Source organism: Lepidochelys kempii, chromosome 13 (genome assembly GCF_965140285.1).
Source record: "Lepidochelys kempii isolate rLepKem1 chromosome 13, rLepKem1.hap1, whole genome shotgun sequence".
In the NCBI taxonomy this organism is placed as follows: Eukaryota; Metazoa; Chordata; order Testudines; family Cheloniidae; genus Lepidochelys; species Lepidochelys kempii.
The window spans coordinates 8,226,519-8,252,040 of NC_136392.1; the positions used below are offsets into that span (position 1 = coordinate 8,226,519).

General features: G+C 45.9%; 1 protein-coding gene across 1 annotated transcript; it reads left to right on the forward strand.

The window, feature by feature from the left end:
- The first annotated feature begins 592 nt into the window (after positions 1 to 592).
- On the forward strand, positions 593 to 25,331 carry RBBP8NL (RBBP8 N-terminal like). The gene is made up of 13 exons (XM_073310120.2): positions 593 to 659; positions 3,212 to 3,254; positions 4,676 to 4,771; positions 6,712 to 6,824; positions 8,590 to 8,662; positions 10,733 to 10,899; positions 11,714 to 11,796; positions 13,158 to 13,321; positions 14,886 to 15,738; positions 16,342 to 16,462; positions 18,604 to 18,665; positions 21,187 to 21,313; positions 25,201 to 25,331. Exons 1-13 carry the CDS (start codon positions 593 to 595, stop codon positions 25,329 to 25,331), a joined length of 2,100 nt encoding a protein of 699 aa, XP_073166221.1.
- Positions 25,332 to 25,522: the final 191 nt, after the last annotated feature.

Here is a 25,522-nt window from a genome sequence, read left to right on the forward strand (position 1 = left end):
CACTTAGAGGACAACACAAATTGATCAGCTCTACCTGTAGAAAAAGGACCTGATTTTTAGCTGAGCCTTAAGTAGGTCTCCCTTTCCAAGCCATAACTTAGCTGTTACAAATAATTCCCAGTCCAGTTTTATGGCAGCAACTAATTGCGGTGGTAGAAGTCATGTCATTTCAGTGCTGAAAGTCCCCAGTTTGCAGATGCAGTCAGGTACGGGGACATTTTAATGTCCTCTAGAGTATCTGCGAGTGCAAGTTGTGGTGCAAAATTTGTGCCTGCCATTATTTGTACCCCCGAACTAACTGTGGGCACAAAAAGAGAACCCAGGCTTTGAAAATCTGACTCTGAATGTACTTGCTATTTTTTTTAATGGTTGAGCAAACGAGTTTGCTTTCTCCATTTGGATAGCTTAGATGCTTGTCATGTTTTTAAACCTTGGCAAAAACATGAAACATAAGATATTGATGGGACGCTACTAATTATCTTATTGTGTGGTTTTTGTTTTGGGCTAAGAACTGAACAATAAGAAAACCAACAACTTTGAATGGGAAGCAGAAGATTGACATACCCCCAAGGCATGTGGGAAGACCCTGATCATGGCCACAGAAAGTTTTGCAGACTTCTTGAATAAGGTCAAGGAAATCCATGAGAAAGAGGTCCTAGGTAAGAAGAAACTCGGGATCATTGCTGTAGAGAGGCAAAAGTCAATTTCTTTTTTAAAGCTAAGAGTGAAAACCCTTCTGTTTAGCTCCAATTAACCTGAGCTGGGGAGGTGTGTCTGCCAATTAGAGAGCCTGGGAAAGGAACCCGCAGCTCAGCTGAAGTGTCATTTCTCGGGGTCAGTGGGAGGCACAGAGGCAGGATCAGATCATGGGCCTCTAGAAAACGAAGAGGCTGGTGGTGTGGGTGCCATGCCACTTGGTCTTCAGGAAGCTCTAGGGTTTCGATGTTTCCGGATGCAAATCTGAGCACCTTGGGGGTTTGATGCCAATATCTAAGCACTACTAAATAGCCTGGATGACAAGGGTACCAGATGGAGCCCTGGGAGCCTCACAGAACATAAGGTTTAGTGTGGAAATCAGCAACACTTCATACCACAAAAAGAAACTCATGGCGACTGTTATTTTTATGCTGTCTGATTTCCCTGTCCGCTGGAGTCCTTTCAACATGGTATGATGCAATTATACTTCCCTCACCAGCCATTTGGGAGGTGAAAGGGGGGTGCTCAAAGCAGTGCAGAATGAATCTTTCCTAAAATACTCCCACCCAAGCAAAACACAGCACTGAGGATCCTACTCCTATCCCCCTCCTGCTTTGTGGTCTGTGTTGTCTGAATGTCCTATGTTGGAAGCACTAGATGTTATCAGCTGGGCCACCAAACTGGTCTAGGATAACAATAATAATAAGGGTAATAAATAAGGAGTTGGCAGGCGAGTGTAAATGGGAAGTAATTTACCTATTAGGACACTGATATCTGACTTCAGGTGAGGCAGTCATTGGACACTCATTTGAATAGTAAATGATCAAAGAGGAAGAGGAAAGAAGCAAAAATCCATCCTGAAGATAGCTCAGAATTAGCAGGGGTGAGAAGTCTTTGTTACAGTAAAATTTAGAGTGAGGATGGATAGTTTGTTTCTTTAAAGCATTAACAACTTGTACATTATTAGAAGCCAGGCCACTAAGGAAAGAAAATGCATACTACTACTTCCCATTCTCCTGGTATAAAGCATTTCCAGCATCAACTTTCTGGATAAAACTGTTATATCAGGGTTCTGCAATCTTCGGCACGTGGCCCATCAGGGTAATCTGCTGGCGGGCCGCGAGACATTTTGTTTACTTTGACTGTCCGCAGGCACAGCCCCCTGGAGCTCCCAGTAGCCACAGTTCGCCATTCCTGGCCAATGGGAGCTGCGGAAAGCTGATGGGCCACATGCCGAAGGTTGTCAACCTATGTGTTATATTTTACACTATCCTGGGTTATAAATACAGTCTCACCCTCTGTAATTCTACACCCTGTGATGTTTTAAACCTCTCAACCTCTCCAGACTACTGTTCCCCTTTCAGGAGTCTGATTTGTCTTGCATACCTCTAAGTTTCACCTCACTTAAAAACTCCTTGCTTACAAAATCAGACATAAAAATACAAAAGTTTTACAGCATGCTATTACTGAAAAATTGCTTACTTCTCATTTTTACCATATAATTATAAAATAAAGCAATTGGAATATAAATATTGTACTTACATTTCAGCGTACAGTATATGGAGCACTATAAACAAGTTGTCTGTACTAAATTTTCGTTTGTACTGACTTCACTAGTGCTATTTATGTAGCCTGTTGTAAAAAACTAGGCAAATATCTATATAAGTTGATGTACATCTGACAGACGTCTGCGTACCTCCAGGGGTACATGTACCCTTGGTTGAGAACCACTGTTTTAAAGGATACTCTTAAGCAACTCAGACCCCAAATTTAGATATTGTATAATTGTCTGCAAATCAATTGAGGGAAAGAATACTAGTTGGGCTATAAATATTGCCAACATGGTTTGCAACCAAAGCGTGCAGAATTGTTCTAGCATGAGAACTAGAGCTGGGTGAACCGCTGATTTTTTGGTTCAGCAGCCAAACAAAAAAATCGGTTCAGAGTGAAAAGCATCCAAAATGAAACAAAAAAAGGAAAAAAGAAAATGAAACAAAATGATTTTTTTCCGATTTTCATTTGGTTTCATTTTGGAGTGTTTATTGCCCTGTTTTGTTTTATTTTAATACATAAATATAGCTAAATTTCTAAAGGAAACATCTAAATGTTTTGTTTTGTTCGTAAACAATTTTTTTGGCCAAAACTATTTGCCAAATTCAACCCAGAATTCAGTGACCTGAAAAATGCAATTTTTTTTTTTTACTCTGCACTGAAAATATTTTGCCCAGCTCTAGTGAGAATTAGGTTTTGTAACTAACTAGAAATAAAAGTAAAACTTACTAGACTGTTTTCATCGTCCCAGCAGAGGGGAATGCAAAAATAGTAAATGGTGAAAAGGAAATAAACTAACAACATGGGCAGGGAACCTTGTTTTTCAGAAATGAGATTTTTAAACTAACAGTTTCCTTTTAAGTTGCCATGGTCTGCTAAAAGTTATGATAGTACATTCTGTTTCTGAACTGTCACGTAATTTGCAATAAATACCCATCTCCTGAGCCTTCATTAATTATTCCAGGACTGCAAACAAAGCTAACAGAGCTGACAACAGAGAAGTGTCGGTGAGTAAAGCAAGTTTGGTTCTCTACTCCAGGCTGTGGTGGTAAAGTTCTGTTGGAGGGATGGGGAAGGGCTGCACTATTTACTCATAACATTGAAGGCATCTGCCCTAGGCTGTTGGCACCCTTAACATCTGTTAAAAACCCACAAACTGAAACAAGAAGGCAAGCCCGAAAGCAAACTCACTATCTTCTTTTAATTTAATCCATAAAGCAATCAGCAGTGTCCTTACCCTGGAAAGGTCTTGAATCACCCACCTAGCAGGGGCAGTTCAGACTTACCAAGCTGTCCACTCAGAATTGATCAAGACTTTGAGGATACTGTGGGGCACATAAAGGTCCTCTTCTGAGCCTCCTACCCTGGTGTGGCATAAGAGTTTAAATACTCTTTGCAACACATTCAATCAGATTAAGCCAGAGATATTCTTCTCCCACCCTCCCCCAAGTCTGACATTTCCTAACTTTTGAGTGTATGACTTTGTAACCTTAAGGTGCACGTATAGGTTTGGGTTGGGGGTACGGGGTTGGTGGTGTTGTAATGCAATATATATAGGCTGGGCTGTATTCAATTTTTTTAAATAATTTTGATGGATAATATCAAGGTTTACTTTAAGCATTTCTTTTATTTTTATCAATTTAAATTTTAAAGTTGTGAAGAATTATGGTTTTAAGCATTTTTTTCTGATTTGTACCAATTTAAATTTTCACAATTGCAGGAAATTATGAGGGGAGTGTCAGGAAATAATGATTTTATGACCGTAGATGATATTCAAAAAACACAAATTGTCAACATCACATGCCAAAATATACAACGTCAATAGTCTTAAATAAAATTATAATATATTCTCAAGAGGCATTTTTTTACCTTGCCTATCTGTAAATTTTGATTATTGTCAATGGAAATATTTTTTCATTGGTTTGTGTGTACAGTGAAATTGACATTTATCAACATTCACCAATAAAAATCTATTCCTTCCAAGCCTAAATATATGGAAGTGACTGACAAAGCAGTGGTATCCAAGACCTCTATCCTATTGAAGTTTTCATCATGTATCCCTGGGCTTTGAATCAGTTGCCATCCCCTGTTGTTAAGAGTCTGTCATCAGTGCCCTTCTGGTTCATCCATTTTTGAGCTCAGAGGAGTCTGTACCCTTTTGTGTTCCATCCTGTTTATCTAATGGGAATTGTTAACCTTCCACCAAATTGCTCTGGTGCCAGCATTTAATATATTTATATCCCCATCCATCCAATGCACTTACTGCTACACAAAGCAATAGTAGTTTAGTAATAGAAATAGTGTGAGTGGCATGACTGGGCTAGTGTATAAATCCTGCCTGCTGACAGTACATTGAGAAGAAAGCAGCAGATACTTGGGGCAAATCCAATGACCTTCTTGTTTTGTCCCATGCTCTCTCCTGAATTAGAGATGCACAGAGAATTGAAGAGCTGTTTGCTAAAAACCACCAGCTAAGGGAACAGCAGAAGGTCCTTAAAGAAAATGTAAAAGTGTTAGAAAACAGGTAAGAGGTGTTTGATTGATTGATTGATTGATTGATTGGGAGACCTAATGCTGTTTTGTGCCCAGTAGTACACATGCCTACACAGAGCTTGCTTTTCAGTGTCTTTGCAATGAGTGGAATATAGCACAGAAACCTTTTTTTCTCACTAACTAGTGTTAGCAAATTGAGAACCCATCGGGCCAGACTCTGCTCTCAGTTACACCAGTGTAAATGCAGTAAATCCATTGAAATTAAGGGAGTTGTTGCATTTGCAGTGATGTGATTAACAGGCGTGCCTTGTGTAGTACACAGGAGGTAATTGTCCCACTCTTCTTGACATTGGTGAGACCTCAGCTGGACTACGCTGTCCAGCTTTGGGTGTCACATCTGACAAATTGGAGAGAATCTAGAGGAAAGCAACAAAAATGATAAAAGGGTTTAGAAAACCTGACTTATAGGGAAAGGTTAAAAAAAGGGGGCATGTTTAGTCTTGACTGAAGGGGGGCTTCAAATATGCTAAGGGCTGTTATAAGGACAACAGTGATCAATTGTTCTCCATGTCTGCTGAAGGTAGGCCAAGAAGTAATAAGTCACCATGACCAGATGGTATTCACCGAAGAGTTCTGAAGGAACTCAAATATGAAATTGCAGAACTATGTGTGGTATGTAGCCTATTGGTTAAATCAGCCTCTGTACCAGATCACTGGAAGATAGCTAATAAATCTGCGGTATGCCCACACTTTGACTACTGCGTGCAGTTCTGGTTGCCTCACTCAAAAAAAGATATATTAGAACTGGACAAAAGTACAGAGAAGAGCAACAAAAATGACTAGGGGTATAGAACAATTTCCATATGAGGAGAGATTAAAAAGACGGGGACTCTTCAGGTTAGACAAGAGATGACTAGGGATATGATACAGGGATATGATAGAGGCCTATGAAATCATAAATGGTGTAGGAAAAGTAAATAAGGAAGTGTTATTTACCCCTTCATATAAAACACAAACCAGGGTCATCTAATGAAATTAATAGGCAGCAGATTTAAAACAAACATAAGGAAATACTTCTTCATACAATGCGCAGTAAACCTGTAGAACTCATTGCCAGGGAATGTTGTGAAGGCCAAAAGTATAACTGGGTTCACAAAAGAATTAAATAAGTTCATGGAGGCTATTAGCCAAGATGGTCAGGGAAGCAACCCGATACTATCAGTGTCCCTAAACCTCTGACTGCCAGGAGGTGGGACTGAGTGACAGGGGATGGATCACTCGATAATTCCCTGTTCTGTTCCCTCTGAAGCATCTGGCACCAGCCACTGACAGAAGACAGGATACTGGGCTAGATGGACCATTGCTCTGACCCAGTATGGCTGTTCTTATGTTCCTAAGTAATGGGCTTACTCTATAGCAAGGGAGATTTAGGATAGATATTAGGGAAAACTTTTTAACTATAAGGGTAGTTAAGTGCTGGAATAGGCTTCCAAGGGAGGTTGTGGAATCCCCCTCACTGGTGGTTTATAAGAACAGGTTGGACAAACGCCTGTCAGAGTTGGTCTAGGTTTACTTGTTCCTGACTCAGCACAGGGGGATGGACTAGATGATCTTTTGAGGTCCTTTCAGCCCTATATTTCTATGATCCTATGTAACCAAGAGCAGAATCTGGGCCATGGAGTTTATCGAAACTTCTTTCACTTGTGTTACTATCAGCTTTGAAAATTCATATCTCCACCTGATTGCCATAGGGAAGAATTGTGTATCTCTACACGCTGTGTCCAAAAGCTCACTAAAGTAGAAGTGGATTTTTGCCCAGCATGTCACTGTCATGGTGTAATGAAAGCCAGATTTCGACCTTGTCCTGATGCTGTAGATCTGCCTCCCAAGTGCAGGTGAGGTTTGGTTTCATTTGCTTGTATAGCCATGTATGGATAACTTAGCTTCTTGGCTCTGGGGTTTTTTGTTAAGGTTGAGAGCAGGTCTCTGTGACAGATGCATGGTTGCCCAGGAGCTCGCCAAGAAGAAGCAGAATGAGTATGAGAACTCCCATTTCCAGAGTCTCCAGCACATCTTCATCCTCAGTAAGTATAGCGGCCAAATAGACCTTCAGCTTTGCCCTGCTGTCATTTTGCACTTTTGGACCTTAAGTGTCTGCTGATCATTCGGGCACAATCATATGTGCAATCCTGGGGCACATGTCCAATGGGCACATGTCGGGGGGTGCAGATCTGAACATATGGGCCTAGGAAAATCAACATTTCCTATAAACACTAGAGATTTTACCCGAGAGATTGCAACACAGGACTTTGCTACAGCATGTGCATATGGGCCGGGCAACGTCAGCCACTTATAAAAAGATCCATTTGGCAAGGTAGAAGCAACACTCTGGACAATACACAGGAAATATACAGCAGCAGCTCTGCACTGGTAAAGGAAAATCAAGGAACACGTACGATTAATCTTCTCCTGAGTCTTTGGCAGCACCTGAGCACTGCACAAGCCAAGGGTATTTTTCTCTCTGTCTTTGACTATCCCTAGGGATTTTGGTATTTTGTTTTGCTTTGCCTTTGGAAGAAAGAGAACAGTGTCAGCAACTGTGTGTTTATTTCTTCATTATGAGTTTGATCTTCCTCGCACCCTGTACCTCAAGTGTCACTTTCACACAGACATGTAAAAGCCAGGCACTGGTTGGTCATATATCTCCTTTGCACTGCAGCTGTCTGTCCCCTCTACCCTTCATTGCCACTTGGCTTGTAGCAATCAGAAGAAGCACTTTTCACCCTAAAGATCCCAGAGTTCTTTGGGAGAGGGAAAGGGAGTTGAGACTCCTTTGGAAATCTGGCTCTTAATGTCCTGGTAGACAAAGCAGGTCTCTGTTTTAAGTTTTCATCCCAAAGACCCACCCAGAGTAAACTCCGAGGAATTCCTTATCATACTTCACATACTTTCATACCCACGTTATACAGCAAGCACATGCCTTAACTACCATTGCAAAGAGGCAGGTACCTGTAGTTTACAGCGAAGGGTGCCATCAGTATGAGGGTCAGCTCCTGGGGGGTATCAGGTGCTCTGATGGAGAGGAGATGCTGTTTACTAATAGGGTTCAACCTGCATTTCCTAGTTACTGCCCGTTCCTGGAAGGATCATCTCCTGAAGATGATGCTTGCAGGAGAGACATTATAGAGCCAGACTCGCTGACGGATGCTCTAAGGCCATTCTCAGAGGGCATGCTGCCTTCAAGAGTTATGACTCCCAGCTGTGACATCAACGTGGATAATAATGTGTACCTGAAGGCAGACACCAGCATTTTAGTTTGTGTCTCTTGTAATGCTCCAGTAGGGAGAGACGGAGGGCAATGAACAGCCAGGTCTAGTACAGCAGGGAAGTTCATCTTGCTCGGTATTTAAGGTAGAAATTCCCACCTTTGCCACAGGGTGCTGGAATGCTCGCTATGCACATTTCTAATGGGGAGGAAAAAATCTGCAAGCGCTTGACCTTAAACAGCGTTTTGAAGAGGCCTTGTTGGAGGGATGCTGAGAACTTGCGCACTGGCCCTTCTGAGCCACTTCAGCTGCAGAGAGCCTGGCATTTCATCTCTGGAGGGGTTAAAATTTCGATGGCGGGTGGCAGGAGCGATTTCACCAACTGCCCTGCAGTCATGGCCGATCTGTGCCTTGTTGTAAAGCTGGCACCTCTATTTGGAATCCGTTGGGGTTTTTTAAATGCTCATCATAATCCTGCCCATCCAAGGCTGTCTCCACAGGGCAGCATTCATCTCCCAGCATCTTGCCCAGCTAAATCCATGTCTGATCCCTAACCTGCTGCACTCACTGTCTCTCTCTGCAGCTAATGAAATGAACAGGCTGAAGGAGGAAAATAAAAACCTGAAGGAAGAACTGAAGAGGCTACAAAGCCTGGAGTAAGCTCTGTTCTGGGTTTCATTCATTGGGTGGTGTAGGGCTGGCCAGGTGGTTCCCCGGGGACCCTGGCACTCCCCTGGTCACAGTTGAACCAGCCCAGCATGAGAACCTCCTGGCCAAAGAAGTGGAGAAGCCTGTACAGTCTTCATCATTGTTTTTATTCCAACTTCCTAGTATGAGCTTCTGGTTCCTTCCCTCACCCATCAGTCCACCTGCATATAATAGAGGCCCCTTCATCTTCAGCCTCATTGGAACCAGGCAGGATTGGTGCTTGGCACTGGTGATGTCATGGAGTGAAATGGGGAGGGAGATCATGGAAAGTTCAGGGAGTTTCCTGACCCTGGCTCCCCTTTAGTCTGGTTCTTTGACTAAATAGCGATTGCCCCACTAGTGAATGGGAGAGAGAACCCCTACTCTGACTGCAAGTGTATGCTGAACCCCTTGTCTCTGAGACGTGAGGACTAAATGGCACTCGTTACACAAAGTGCACTTCTGCTAACATACTAATTATGTGGGGTGAAATCCTGGCCCCACTGATGTGAAATGGGAGTTTTGTCATTGAGTTCAATGGGGGCAGGATTTAACTCTTCGTTTTTATTATCACCAGCTTCATCACCGTTCACGCACTGAGTAAATCTGTAGAGATACCGATCTAGATCTAACACCTCTTGGCAAAGCCATTGGGACATTGGGCAAAGGCAGAATGCTGATCCATTAACGTGGATCTGCAGGGAATGGATCACATTTCACATGGGAAAATGAACTGTGAGAAAGAGAATCAAGAGGGATTAGGAGGGGAGAGGATGTTTGCTATAAGTAGTAACCTAGCAGAGCACTTTGGTGAAACCCAAGTAACATGTCAGGTTAGCCAACATATACAAATCAGCTCATTCCTTAGGGGTTTAAAGTCCATAGAAATTATCACAAAGAGATCAGTAGAGAAACATTCTTGCTTTGGAACCCAAACGTTTCCTCAGTTTAACACAAATTCTCATATCTAGCATCTCTCAAATGACTGCAGAGGTTTCTAGACCTGGAACTAGCTTGACTTACTGAACTAGAGCTGTGCAAAAGTTTGTTGCAAAACCTCCCTGCATTGAGGCCTTATATGGCTAAACTGAAACCCCTGCCAGAGTTACCAAGTTTGTCACAGAACTTTGAGAGCATATGGGCCAGTCGTTAGTCTGCATTGAATTCACACCAATGTCATGGCTTCCTGTGAAATTTTGCATAGCAGACTAAGAGGAAACTCAGCTGCTTCGACTGAGTTCTGCTTTGAGAAGGTGTCAGGGCTGCACAGGGGTTTTGGGGTGCCTAGGGCAAAATCTGAAACTGAGACACACACACCCCACACCCTTCCAAAAACATTGCCATTGATATGAAAGAGTTGAAGAAGAGGAGAGGGGATGGAAGGACAGAGAAAGCCCAGGTGTGTGGGGTCACTGCCTTCCCTGTGCGGATGGGGAGACTGCCCTGTGTTCAGGCGGTGGCCACTCCTGGTCCCACCTCTCCCTGAGCTCCAGCACTGTTGTGAGTGGTGTCCCCAACACTTGACCCTGCTCCTACCACCAGACTCTTGACCTGGTAGGTCTCCTCAAGCCCAGCATGATGAGGCTAATGGCGGTGACAGAGGAATCTGGGACTGGCCGTGGAGGGCAAGTTGATGGCAGGTGCCAAACTCGAGTGGCACTACAACCCCGTGTGCCAAGTCACAATGACTCTCACTCAAATTTGGCCTGGCCACTCCTCCATCACTTCGGGAGCTCTCTCAAACAGACGGCCTGGGGCAAACTGCCCATTTTGCCCTCCGCTCTGGGTGGCCCAGGATGGTGTATTGGTTCAGAGCAAACCTTGGCGTCCAATTCAGTTGTGATGAGCTGAAACGGAAGAAGATGTTTCCGTGAGCGCTCAGGAAGCCCCATCACCTTGTTTCCCAGGGCTCCTGAGTTGTTGCACAGTCCGTTAAGATGAAACACCGGCACTCAGAGCTCACACCAGGGCAGCCTTTAAACTTGTGGTTCCCATCTCATTTCTTTTTCCATTCATTTGTTTCCTTTTCACTACAACAGTGACAGAACAAAGCACCAAAGAGCCCTCCCCAGAGAAAGCAGCTCCATCCCGGACTCACCATTGGCTTTACTCTCCCCAGTAAGCCGGAAACTCAGCACAGACAAAGCAACTAGCAGAGAAGCAGAAGAAGGGTATCATGAACAGCCTGGCCAACAGCTGGGAGAAGGTATATACTGCTGGCTCCAGTATAGGGGGTGTAGGGACCAATGACTGGGCTGCAGCAGTGAGTTATTTTGGCAAAGGATTCTGATTACATCAAATGGGAGCAAGAGCCGAAGTCATCAAAACCCCAGGATGGACATCAATCTAGAGCATAATATCTGGATTGCATAGAAATAATACATGAGCTGCAGTGCTTTAGAGGAAAATATTCCCCTGAGGTGATCCAGTGTCATCCATCACAGATGATGTGTGGGAAGTGCAAGTCTTTTCCCTTTATTCCTGGCAGCCTCCTTGCAGAGAGCCCCTAGGGCTCCATCTGGAATCAAAAGAGAGACAAAAGGCTTCCCTTTTCAGCACTGGCCTCCCTATTCACATGCCCACTGTTACACATACCGCTGATTGTACTCCCCGCCCCGTACCGGGCACACTCCCATTAATGTGCAGGCAGCCTTTTGCACAACAAACCAAGCCACTGATTTACACACACAAAGCACCTGTTCCTGCATTTGGTTCCTTCCCCCTCCCCTGCCCCCATTGTCAATTGCACATGCAAAAGAGCCTACACATTCAGAGACTGGCTTGAGTCTGACAGAAAATTTGGCTCCAAAGAGATAGAAATCTTCCTTAGGAAGCACTTGGTGCCCTGCCAGCTTTTTGTAGCTGCGATCTGCTGATTGATATCCAGGTTATCAGACTGGTTGACCAGACTTTTTAGGCTGCTGCATTACAGCGCCACGTGCAGATGGAAAAACCATAGAGCAGCCGCAACAGAACTCTGCACAGCTTTCGCAATGACTGGCTATTGCCTTTGTTTTCAGAGAAGTCTGCAGGACAGAGACGTTCTCTGGGCAGTAGGATGTCTTCAAGTGCTGTTCTCCAAGAAGCACATGCTCTGGAAATGGTAAGAGTTCCCTGCGGATATTTAGCACTGTCAGGCTGTCCTCGTCAAGTCGGGCATCATTCCCGTGGGGACCTGATGCTGGATAAGCTGTGAAAGGGATGGGACAAGGAATGAAATGGAGGCACGTGGGGTGAAGTGACTTGCCAAGGTCATCACTGGCAGAACTGGAAAGAGAACAAATCTCCTATTGTGTCTCCTGCTGATAAAGTCAACGTCCCAGCTTTGCTTTCACATTTATATTCCCTAGGAGCCTCAGAACTTGCCTAGCAGCAGTTGATCATTATGCTGTGACAGCATTCATTCCTCTTCAAATCACACTGACTCCCTTTTTAAATAGGTAGTTGGAGAAATCTCTTAGGACTGAACCATAGGGGTATTGCGCAGGCCCACATTTGGATACAGCCTTATCCTGTGGGATATTTTCAGAGAGATGGGGAATCCCTGCTACTGTCTGTTTTGAGCTTGTACCTTTCCTAACTTTCCACCCCTTTGAAACTGAAAGTGCATTTCAGCCGAGGGATCCAGAGTGCGATGGAGTGCCAGACGTCATGCCCCCATAGCTCAGGGGCCATAGCACTGGGTCTCATGGTGGGAACTCAGACACACACGTGCTTAATACTGGCACTGGATCCAGTGATCTGAACTCCATATAAATATGAAACAGCAAGTGAAGGGGGTTTTGGTGAGGCTGCAGGTGGGCTGTGAGAGTAGTTAATGAAGATAAACAGTAGAGGCTGGTGTCATCGGAAAGTGGGTAGGCAAAAATGTTGAGTAAGGGCTTATTCAGAGCCTTTTTACAACAGCAGAAAGATTATTCTGTACTGGCCGCAGAATAGGAGCCTCCCCTGGAAATAAGCCAGTGAAGCAAATGGACTCTGTAAACTCATGCAAATAGGGTCTAATAGTTTGACCAAAGGACTGGGAAACTGACCGATTTGGCTAAGCCACTGACTCTTGGCTTAACCTTAGACAAGTTACATGACTCTGTAAATCAATGTAGCTGGAAAATAAGGAATAAATTAGGACTTGCTGAAAAATATGATGCTGCATTGGATTGGCGCCTTCTTGGGGAAATACATGGCTGATTATTATTTAAAATGCCAACACCGTATTGAAGAAGCATTCAGCTGTTCACTGGAAACTTAGCAACTCATTTTTATCGCCCCTTAAATGTAAATGGGTATAAGACAAAATGTAGCCTCACTAACAAAGACCACTACTAAGCAGGGTTTTCTGCTGTCATTGTTCTCTAGTCAGCTAGGCTTCTTTCACCTGGGGATCATTTCTGAGAGCCCTTTAGACCAAGCTGAGCTTTAAGCCCAATAGCCCTGGACATGCAAACTTTTCTCCTCTGCCTTTAGACTTCCCAGAGGATAGCTAACCAGCTGCATGGAACCATCGCTTTGGTGAGACCTGGCTCCAGACCATGCCTCCCTGAAAAAATCTCTGCCAGGAGAGCAACGTCACCACCAGCAAGAAAAACCTCACTGTTCCTGGAGCGTGAGCGCAGCCCCAGCCGTGAGGCGTGAGTAGCATCGTCTCAGTACTGATATATCTCCAACATCATAGTCTCCTTGGGCCTGATCCAGAGCCCACTGAAATCAATGGAAGAATTCTCATTGACTTCCAGGGCTTTGTATCAAGCAGCTATTGTGTTACTGGTGGGTTTTCTTTTTGCTTCTCTCTCTCCATCACAAGCCAGTTCTTCCAGCCAGAACATAAGCCCCACCATGGTCTTTGAACCAGGAAGATCCAATCCTCACAAATTTTGGAGCTTAGACTTGGATAAGACCTCCAAACCTCATAACTCCAGCAAACCAGGCTGGAAATCTCACAAGAACAGACTTTTTCTTGAGATTCCCACTATTTTCTGCAACTATCCCAGGCAGAAAACACCAAAAACCTGGATCTTATGCTATGTTGTTGTTCTTCCATCAACCTTAACGAGTTTACTCCTGATCTACAGCAGGGCAAATGAGAGGAGAATCAGGCCCCTAGAAAACAGTCTGTCAGAGTATCTCTGACCTTCTGCAATTGGCCAGCACTGAGAATTGCAGAGATCTCCACATAAAGAAAAAAATGTTTGATATGAACACTGGGCAGAGATTCCCACTGCTCCTTATCTAATCCAACTGGCTTTTCTGTGGTGCTCATCACAGTAGCATCTGAGCGCCTCACTTCCCATTAACTTTAGTGGCAATTAGGGTTGAGTGAGACCTACAGACTCATTCAGAGACTATAAGTTCCCCCCAGCAAACGCCTCGCTTGGATGCGTTCTCTGTGAAGCCAGGCACCGCCAAATGCCGAGGAATGGTCACAAGCAGGGACTCGATTTATATAGGCAGGGTTTTCTGAACACAGTTTGCACAGCTCACCCATTGCTCAGGTTTCTTTAAATGTGGCTGTAAAACTCTACAAGTGAGTATGTTGAAGGAAGGAGGAAAGACTCTATCAGCAATGTGAAACTGTCAGGTCTTGGCAGCCTAGAGCTCTATCTTCAACTGGACTGCATTTTCAGGCTCCACTTGCTTGTGTCTGTGTAACCCCCTGGTGTTAGAGGTCCCCCTATGCTTTGTCCATAGAGGCTCTGAGCCAGCTAGAGAGACCTGGCTTTTTAGCTCAAGCTGGAGCCACTTGTTTCTGGAGGTCCCTATTTCAATCCTTGGTGTGGCAGACAAGATGGTGGTCATCACACAAGCTTTAGTGCACAGCTGATTGGCCCATCTACAGCCAGTAGGCGCACACCCATTTTTGCAGACATGCAGACAGCGTAGTTGTGCACCCAGCTACTTGCTTTGCACACCCAAATGCAGATTTTGCATGGATGTAATCACTATGTGGGTGACCTATTGTATGTGTGCAAAAGTGGGCATGCAAACTTTGCTCCAACGTATCATTTTCTGCTAGTGTAAACTGCCAGAGCTCCATTGATTTCAACAGAGCTATGCAAGTTTACATCAGCAGCGTATTTGGCCAATCAGTGGCAGCACATGGAAAGCAGGTGCTAAAAACAGACACTGTGATAGTGAGGTGACCCACCTGGAAACTTGCCTTTGATGTGTTTGACTATTTTTGTTTGTTTCATTTAGTTGCTTAAGAACAAACAAACCAGATTCCCACAAAGCCACTTCGTCCTATGGAACTCTACAGCTGACCACCAGGCAGGAGCAGCTCTGCCTCCTTAACAAACATTTCTCTCTGCACCAGTTTGGACTCAGGAGTAACAGCGCTTCTGCAGATAGGGACAATAGTTTGCCAAGCCACTTGCTACAGGCCAGAGAGGCTGAAGACAGAACGAGGCTGCAGGAGGAATGGGAAGATCAGGCCGCCATTTTAGAACTCCCTGGAGCTGTGGTGTACGTGCGGGACCAGCATTTGGAGGGGAGGCTTCCATTTCTTAAGCACAGAGAGAGGCTCCAGTATCTCCTGGCACAAGAGCATCAGCAGGGATTCAGGGCCAGGACAGAAGGCGACCAAAATGCAACTCCAGTTCCAGCTGTTCCTGAGGAAAGGCCCCTTTCCCCGCAGCTGAGTGCGACCATGGGGTGCAAAGAAGAGAGGTCGTGCCTGGAGAAACCTGGAGAAGGGAAAGTTGTTTGGATAAACAGGGACAATGTGGAGCAAAGGGAGGAGGCAGAGGCAGCAAGAGAATGTCTCCTGGACACACCTCTGGACCTGTCAGATTATGGCAGAAGGAATGAAAACCTGAAACCTGCCAGCTGGCACAAATCCTCCAAACAGCATGAGGCTGACAGTCCAAGTCCAATCTGTCCGGAAAGCCCCACGCTTCAGACAGGCCAGAGCTCCAGCATGCTGCCAAGAGTAGAGCGTGAGAGCTCCCACCTAGCCTGCAGCCAGCTCCCTGTGGCCAAACCGCTGCAAATCGGCAATGAGACCGAGCAGTTCAGTGCCAAAGAGCAAGAGGCCCTTGCGGCACCTTTGGTGAGTACATCTTGCATTGGCATCCGTTTTTCCTCTGCAAGGAGGCTGTGGTCAGCAGTCAGCTTGCTGGGCTGATCGCAGTTTAAAAGGGGCATCAGCATCATTGCTGAAAGTTCTGACCTGATGGCTCTTACTGTGGCCCAGAGTGTGTGAAACAGGTTGGTGGTGCCAGTCCTGTCCCTAGTGGACAGATTTTCACCTTGCAAAACGACAACCACAATGAGCACTGATCAGCATCCTTGCTCTCAGGCTCAGAGGAAACCCAGGACTGAATGGACCATGGCAAGTAACTACCCTCTAAGCCTCAGGGTTTTATTCCTCCGGGTTAGGATTAAGGTGCATCGAGAGACGGCCACTATCCCTGCTGAATCTGTGCGTAGGGGACATCAGGTTCTGTGGCAATGTCCCACAAATACACAGAAACCCCTATCTGATGCTGTCCAGGGGGAGATGTGCATCTTTGCAGTTATACTCATTGCCAGGCTGGAGTGGGGCACCAGTTTTTTTCACCACCTTAGGAGAAGGCAACATGTCTAGCAATAAAGGCATTGGCAGTTCTTCCCATCGGTTTGTAACTAATACAGCTATTGCCATGTGTTACAGGTCCCTTCTCCACAAGGACAACCCGCTGGCAAGCTACCATCATATGATCCTGCAACAGATTCAGAGATTAGGGTGAGAGTGTCTCCTGGGGCACAGAAGCGAGAACCAGGTGCTCAAACAGGTAAAAAGCCCCAAGGAAAAGCAACATTTGAGAAGGCAGGAGCAGACAGTGTTTTGAGTCTGGTGTGCTGATCTCCTTAGCACTGGAAAGTCTATGGACAGGGCTTCCTAGACATGCATGCAATATGAGGCAATTGTTTTAAATTTTTTATTGTAAATTCCAAGAGGAAGACTTTCAAAGGCACAAAGGTCACCTGGGCACCAAACTCCCATGGCATTCAGCGGAGTTGGATGCTTAACTCCCATTTATGCCTTAGAAAACCGCTCCTCAAGTCTACAATTTTCAGACCTGCATGTCTCAACGTGAGACTCCTCAATTCATATCTAGGTGCCTAAATGGAAGTGGCCTGATTGTCAAAGGTGTCGAATATCGGCAGCTCCATGACATAAAACAGAGAAGCCTCAGGACTGCTGTACTTTGTGTCAGTCATCAACAGACCCCCAAAGGCTGTTCCTGCAGCCAGGAATCACACCCAGCATGCACAGATGCCCTGGCTATGCTCCCTTTCCAACAGGCATGTCTCTATACCAGGGGCCAGAAGGGTAAGTGGCATAGGAGCCATGCAGTGGCTCAAAGTCATTCAAGGATTCCCCCATGAAGTGTGTTAGAGCTTTCAATTTTCCAGCGTCTTTGTGCTACCAGAACTGGGTCTATGATCTGGACCAGCAATGAAGATAAATAGCTGCTTATCAAATGGGGGAATGAATGCTTTGGGGAACATTGGGAATGGAATACAGAGCCTTCAGCTACAACTATACTCATCACAAAAATGGTGGGGGGGGAACCCTGTTTATATGAAATACTTTAGTAGGCACTGGGGATGGACCAGGTGAACTGTTTTTTTTTATTATTAATTATTATGATTTATTATTTTTTATTTTATTATTATTTTATTTGGGGAATACATTTAGTTTGAGCCTCTATTATGGTGTTTTTAAATAGTTTCCAGGCAGCTTGCAGGCATTTCACTCTTTTGACCTTTTAATTAACAATGTAATTAACAATTAATTAAATTGTGGCCCTTTGTTGCCAGCAGCCACTCTCCCCTCCAAAGAGCAGTGAGATGTACCTTAGAAGTTAGGGGTTAGGCACCAAGGGCAGTTTAGGTGCCCAACTCCTACTGGATTTCAGTGAGTAACCTTTATACCTCCATAAATCTGCCATTGTGAGTGCCGATTGGGTAACTGTGCTCCCAAACAACTAGATTTGGTCATTTGCATGTCGTGGTTAGCTGCAATCCCAGTAATTGTATGCATACATTAGGTGTGCATTTGGTGTATGCAATTACATGCCTGAATTTTGTAACATCTGGCCCAATATACAATGGAATCCTTTTGCAGTGAAGTCAGTTTTGTTTTTTTTCACAGAACAGACTCACTACAGTGGAGATTTCATTGCAACCAGTTTTGCAGTTTGTCCATTGCAGGAATTGTTTTGAAACCATTTGGAACATCTGCTCTGGTTCATTCTGGCTCTGATCCTGCAGTCCGTACACAAGCAAAATTCTCATTGGCCCTGTCTAGCCTAGGAAGATAGGTTGTATTTAAAAATCACACAACTTCTCTTCCCAATCTAGACATGGCCATTGACTTCAGTGAGGGATTGCTACATAGATACAGCAGGGTGCAACTGATGGAAGTTTACTGTAAATTGTGTTCCCCACAGTCATTTCTTTTATATTGGTATTCTGAAAATCAGTCCCCCTATGCCACCAAACCACACACACTTGGGACTTGGGCCTCCTGCTAAAAACTCAGCAGCATGTACACTGTGGTGACTTTGCTTTAGAACCCAGTTTATAACTGGGTCAGACTTTTGCTTAGCTCAGCTCTGGGCCAGACTCACCAGTACGCTCCAGTTACTTGGTTCTACTCCAGCAATGCAAGGCAGCCATAAATCCAGCTTTCCTGGCCAGTATTTACGGCTGCTGTGTGGCACTGGGCAGCCGGAGAGTACTGGTGAGCTTGGCCCCTGGTCTCTGAGTTGTGCCAGCATTTCTTGCCTTTTCATTTTGAAATGTCGTTCGTTTTGATGTCTCAGTGACCGGAGCTGTGACTATGGTTCTGTGTGATGTCTGTGAGGGGGCTAGGAGTTGTTACTGCCAAAGCCGATCAGTTAACCTTCCCCTTCTGTTTCCCTAGAGGAAGACAATGCAGAGTCTGTGAAGCAGGATTCCGATGAGCCCGACACATCGGACAGCGAGGTTCGCTTCCTTTGACTGACACATGCACCAAGAATCATAGAATATCAGGATTGGAAGGGACCTCGGGAGGTCATCTAGTCCAACCCCCTGCTCAAAGCAGGACCAATCCCCAATTTTTGCCCCAAATCCCTAAATGGCCCCATCAAGGATTGAACTCACAACCCTGGGTTTAGCAGGCCAATGCTCAAACCACTGAACTATCCCTCCCCCCAAGAGCAGTCCAAGTCTGGTTCCTCTTTAAAGCTGTGAATTTCAGTGGTGAAAGTTTGTGGGAGCTGGGCCCCTTTGAAGAGCACAGGCTACTCCTGTAAGGCAGAGAGATGCTACGGTTTCCAAGGCTGGAGTGGGCTCAGGTGCTGTCTCTGGGTTGCAGAAAAGTTCTGCTTTTGCTTTCTCATGCAGTTTTTGCTGCACGATTAAGATAAAAGGAAGTCATACTCCTGCTGAGATGGCAGCTTGTCCTCCATCAGATGCTCAGATATCTCTCTCCCGTCCCATCCCCCCCTCACTCCCTGGTTCCCAGCCCATCAATAACTGGTGGAGATTCCATACCTGATGTCATTTCCTGTGCCCGGTTTTGTCTGAGGAAATCCCAGACATGCGGCACGACTCTTTATAGAGACAAAAGGCTTTCTCGCACCATAGGGGTATCCCTTGCCTTTAGCCTAGTTCGGTAACACTGGTAACATATTGACCTCATGAAGAAATACGGCATGTCCAAAGATAAGAGGAAGATGCTGTACTTTTCTGGGAATATCACATTATCACAACCTGGTGTTTCCCTGGCAGAGAGGTGGGTCTGTTTAGCAGGACCCCTGAATCCTGCCGTGGGATGGTCGCACCAGCAGTTACAACTCATTGCACAGGCACAGAACATCCAGATGGGAAACTTGGCTGCCTGATGAAGGTGCCAATGGAGGTGGGGGGGTGCTGAAGGATGAGTCAGTTAGGCCAAGATAAATACTAAAATAATAATAATATTGTAGTGCCAAGTTGCCCTAGTCGCAGACCAGGACCCCACTGTGCTAGGCACTGTACAAACATAGAACAAAAAGATAGTGTCTGCCCCAAAGAGCATAACATCTAAGGATAAGAGAAGAGACAACAGATAGATAGAGATGGATGGGGAGCACAAGGAAACCATGAGACAGTATTGGTCAGCATGGCAGGCAATGGTCTCCACACACCAACAGCAGGGAGGTAGGGTGACCAGGTGTCCAGTTTGTGACCGGAACACCCGGACAAAAAGGGACCCTGGCAGCTCCGGTCAGCACCGCCGTCCGGGCCGTTAAAAGTCCGGTTGGCGGTGCTGTGGAGCTAAGGCAGGTAAGTCCCTGCCTGTCCTGGCTCTGCGCTGCGCCCCAGAAACAGCTAGCAGGTCTGGCTCCTAGGTGGGGGGGGCATGGGGCTCCGCATGCTTCCCCCACCCCGAGCACTGGCTCCACACTTCTATCGGCCAGGAACCACGGCCAATGGGAGCTGCGGGGGCGGAGCTTGCGGGTAAGAGCAGTGCACAGAGCTGCCTGCGGTGCCTCCGCTTAGGAGCCGGACCTGCTGCTGGTTGCTTCCAGGGCACAGCATGGAGTCAGGAGAAGCAGGAAGCCTGCCTTAGCCCCCTGCTGTGCCACTGACCGGGAGCCACCAGCGGTAAGCCAGCACCCAAACCCCAATCCCCAACCTCCTGCCCCAGTCCTGAGCCCCCCCCAAACCCAGAGCCCCCTCCTGCATCCCAAACCCCTCATCCCTGGCCCCAACCCAGAGCCTGCACCCCCAGCCAGAGCCCTCACCCCTCTCCTGCCCCCCAACCCTCTGCCCCAGCCCAGAGCCCCCTCCCACACCCTGAACCGCTCATCCCCAGCCCCACCCGAGAGCCCGAACCCCCAGCCCAGAGCCCATACCCCCCCACCCCACACCCCTGCCTCAACCTGCAGCCCCCTCCCACATTCCAAATCCATCTGCTCCATCCCCCAGACTGGACCCCAAACACCTCATCCCCAGACCCACCCCAGGGCCTGCACCCCCAGACGGAGCCCTCACCCCCCTGCACCCCAACCCCCTAACCCAGAGAAAGTGAGTGAGGGTGGGGGAGAGCGAGCCACCGAGGGAGGGGGAATGTAGTGAGCAGGGGGCAGGGCCTCGGGGAAGAGGCGGGGCTAGGGTGTTCGGTTTTGTGCAATTAGAAAGTTAGCAACCCTACAGGGAGGGCTCAACTTGGCAAACATTAAAGGGGGCTGTTTTTGAAGGGTGAGTGCTCAGTACTTGCTGAAAGTCAGGCCCCTTTCTGGCACATTACGCTGATCATCCACTTTGGCAATCTTGGGTTTAATATTTGCAAAGTGCTTTGAGCTCCTTGGGTGACACTAGAGAAGGGCAAAGTCCTGGGATCATTGTGAGCATCAAATTCACAAACAATTGCAAGTTAGCACTGTGCTGTAGGGGATGGCAATGAATCCAAGAGCGACAGGATGGGTCATCAAGAGTCCGGTGGGCCAAACACTGACCGGTTTTCTGATTTGTCTAGGTGGCTGCCACTTATGAACATGAAACCCACCAAGAAGAACATGCAGAAGGAGAACATTTGTGCACAGAGGACAAGGGTGAGGTCTTGCAAAAGAAAAGGAAAAGAGGGCAGGGTCCAGGGACAAAAGGTACGCAGAAAGAGGGCCTGCTCGGAAGGACCTGCTAATAGAGCCCAGCTTGCATTGTCTGAAGCTAACTGATATGAATCTCCCTGCTACCTGAATCGCAGCCATGTCCCTCAACATTAGCAAGGGTCATGACCCTGTTTTGGATACTGGTGTGGTGAGAGGAGAAGGCTTGAGTAATTGATCTTGGAGGAACTGGAAGGTCATGATCTGTGAAGTTCCTGCCAAGCTTACAAGATTTGGAGTCCTGCTGGGCTCCTGCGGTTCTGCACTCTAGAGGAGGTCCTTCCAAGCCAAGGCAGAGGTGTAGTGAGTTAAATCTTGCACTGCCGCTGCCTGGTGCTGTGAATACAGAGAGGACTTCCCACACCAGATACCATGGTGATGGGTGGGAAATAAGAGTATGGACAGGGTTTTAGAAGCTGCAAATGGGCATGAGAAAATATTTTTTTGAAAAAACATTTAATTGGTGATAGTACAAGGGAGAAAATGGGCATCTGGGAATGGAAACATTTTATTTTTCTTCCTTTTCTGTATGATTTTTCCCTTGGAAAATTCTTAAATGTCATGAGCAGCAAACAAACTTGTGGCACAGACCTCTCCAGTCTCTGGAGGTCTGGAACTGTGAGTGATGGAAATGTTAGTGGGGTGAGATATTGTTTGCAAATGCTGAGTGTCAGTAAATACAATGGAGCCAGACAATCAGAAGTCCCCTGTTGTTTAGCTACAACTAGCCAGTATGGGCCTGCTCCATAGGAATATAGGAATTGCCAGACTGGATCAGAGCCGAGGTCTATCTAGTCCAATATCCTGTGTCCAACTGTGGCCAGCACCAGATGTTTCAGAGAAATGTGCAAAAACCCCACAACAGTCAGATGTGGTATAATCAGCACCCATGAAGGACTCATCCTGATCCCTAGTAGTTACAGATTGGCTTAGCCCCTGAAACACGACATTTTTATCCTTTCCAAAACTCGCTGTTTGCATTAACCATTATAACGCTGGGTATTCTTCTTGTCCATATAAACAGCCAATCCCTCTTTGACTCTTATGAGATGTTGTCCTCAACGACATCCTGTGGCAATGAGTTCCACAGTCTAGTTATGCACTGATCAGTTTTGACTTTGCTACCTTTCAATTTCATTGAATGTCCCCTTGTTCTTGCGTTATGAGACAGGGAGAACAGAAGCTCCTGCTCTCCCTTCTTGGGCTGTCACCTAAGCTTGAAATGGGGCTTGTTTAACAAACAACATCCGCCCCCCACCCCAGCCTTTTGCCTTCTAGACCATTCATTCCTGTATATAATTTTATCATGTCACCTCCTACTCGTCTCCCTTCTAAGGTAACAATCCCAACCTTTTCAGTCTTACTTCGGAGGCGTTTTTCCTGGCCTCTGATCCTTCTCATTGCCCTTCTCTGAACCCATGTCAGCACTGCACGCAGTATCCAGATGCAGGTGTTCTCCTGATTTGTAGAATGGCATGATAATATTGTCCATCCTGTTCCTTTGTTCTGTGCTTTAACTTCCATGAGATTTGGATCAGGCCCCCATACAACTATTCCAATGACCCACACTTGATTAATTAGCATTTTAAGAGCAATACATAAGGGGCATGCAACCCTATTCCTTGACCCACCGTGGGCCTGTTTGCTTCCCACTAAGTGAATTTCACACTACACAAATGTTTGCCCAAGGTGATACAGTTGGTTCCTTATGATAAGACACGCTACACTGTACATTGGTAACTAGCAAAAAGAAAAGGAGTACTTGTGGCACCTTAGAGACTAACCCATTTATTTGAGCATAAGCTTTCGTGCCTCCGATGAAGTGAGCTGTAGCTCACGAAAGCTCATGCTCAAATAAATTGGTTAGTCTCTAAGGTGCCACAAGTCCTCCTTTTCTTTTTGCGAATACAGACTAACACGGCTGTTCCTCTGAAACCTGTCATTGGTAACTAGTGTATCTCCAAACAGGGAAGCCCTTGCTAATGGTTAGCCAAGCCAGCTTGGGATAGGAGTGGCTGAGAGAGCACGTCTTAACACCTAAGCTAATAGGTGTAAACTGTAGTGTTTGTTTAGCCAATACTAAGAACTGCTGATTGTCAGACTAGGCGAAATACTCCACAAAGCGTTATTGACATTCGGAGAAAGCTTTCACACAACCGCTGTTGATCTTTAAGCGTGGCCGTAGAGGTCTCACCTTGCTAACAATGGAATGTGTTGTACCGGTATTTCCTACAGGTGAGTAAGCAGAAAATTATTATCAATAAGGGGAGGTCTATAGCAGCAGGCCTGCCAAGCCGTAAATACTGCTCCATCATAAATGGCTTGCTAGTAGCCCTCTTTGTGCAGTCAAAAAAGAAAGGCCGGCGTTGACCGATTGAAAAATGCATAGAGAGCTGTCACCCGAGCTTAAAAGGAGGCTTGTATAACAAGCAACAGCCACCTCTCACCTCACCCCCTGGCCTTCCTGAGATACCTACAGAGGCAGCAAATGAAAACTTGCTCAAACAATAAAGGAGCTCCTCTTAAAAACAACCACCGGAGCCGAGCTTTGGAAGCTTGTCAAACCAAGGGCGGATGTGGAAATGGCACTGCCAGAGCTGCTGAGAATCTTAAAAGGCCTGATCCTGCAGCGTGGGATTGGGCAAAGTTGGACAGAGTTTGGAGACAGACAAGATCTCTGAGGGCTATCGGTCAGGGATTATTGATACACAATCATCTTCGCTGTATTTGAGCATTTCCTGGCATACATCCAGACACCAGCTGGTGCTAGGCTGTTTGCAGTGCTTTGTCCAGCCTTGCTGTCAGGGGTTCAGATTGCACAGCCAGGTGATACAAACACATTGGCAAAATTTTTGTAAAATCCGGTGCCAGATTTTCATTTGAAGGGTGCAATGTGACTGGCTCTACACTCTGCTGCATCTGAATTGACCACTTGTGCATGCAGATAGCTGACTTTCACATGTCGTCATGATAACTCTGAACACAAGTTCGGAGCACATTTTGGACATTCAGATTGTGAAAATCCAGCCCCTAATTTTCTCTTCACTCGTTTACTGATTCCTTTTAGCATCTGACTCACCATGGAAAATAAGGGCCACACTTACCAAGAGCCAAGACTCATTTGTACCTATTCAAAATGAACACTTACACACCTGGCTACATTTGTGTGCACACATCCAAGGAAAGCTTTGCACGTGCAAATGCCTCTTTGCACACAATTGCCCAGTCTGTGCAAACAACAAGTAGGCTTTGCACACAAATGCAGGGGCAGGCATCTCGCAGCTTTCTGTACACATGCACTATGTCAACAATTAAATATAATACACTGCTGAGACTTCCAGCCTCTGCCCCCTCACTTTTGCATGTGCAATGAATTATCTGCCCCAAAATGGACACAACCCAGCTTTTCATACACCAAACAATTTCTCATACACCAAATAATTAATTGCAGATCTGCCAGTCTGAGGCCAATGGGGGCTTGGCACATACAAAAGAGACGTACACACTATCGGTGGCGCACTCAAAAAGTGGATGTGCAAGACTGGATTGAGGCTGCCTGAAAAATCCGTCCCTAAAACTCATTCGATTAGTTGCACTTTTGTTTCAGAGTCGAGTTCTCTTTCTTCTTCCCATCCACTCTTGCTGCTGTTTTTCAGGTTCGCAAGCCCATGAGGGATATTGAAATCTCATTAAAATACCTGCATTTGTGGATGTTTAAAACAAAACTGAAAACGGTTTCTATTCCTCTGTAGTTTGCTAAGCCTCATTTTGGTTTAAACAAATGATAGTTTGGGCCTAGAAATTGTTGACCATATCCCATTAATAGTGGTCTGAACAGTCCATTGCCATGTGGTTAACGCCTGTGGTCCTCTTCCTATTAACAGCATATAAGAAGTCAGTGAGAGGAAGAAGGAAAATCAAAGCTCCCCAAGCATCGGCTGATGCAGCAGAAATTACAAAGGAAATGGAGCACAACAGCCCTGCTTGCGGCAACAACATCTTTGAGGAGAACTAACTGAAAAGTACAACAGGCAGTAATATCCCAGACCGTGTGGACTGCAGGAAGAGGCTTGGACAGGGAGCCAGAGAACCCAGTGTTTGAACCCCAGCTCTGATAGTGACTCCCTCCTGAGGTCCCTTCCAACCCTGATATTCTATGGTTCTATGTTGGGGATTGGTCCTGCTTTGAGCAGAGGGTTGGACTAG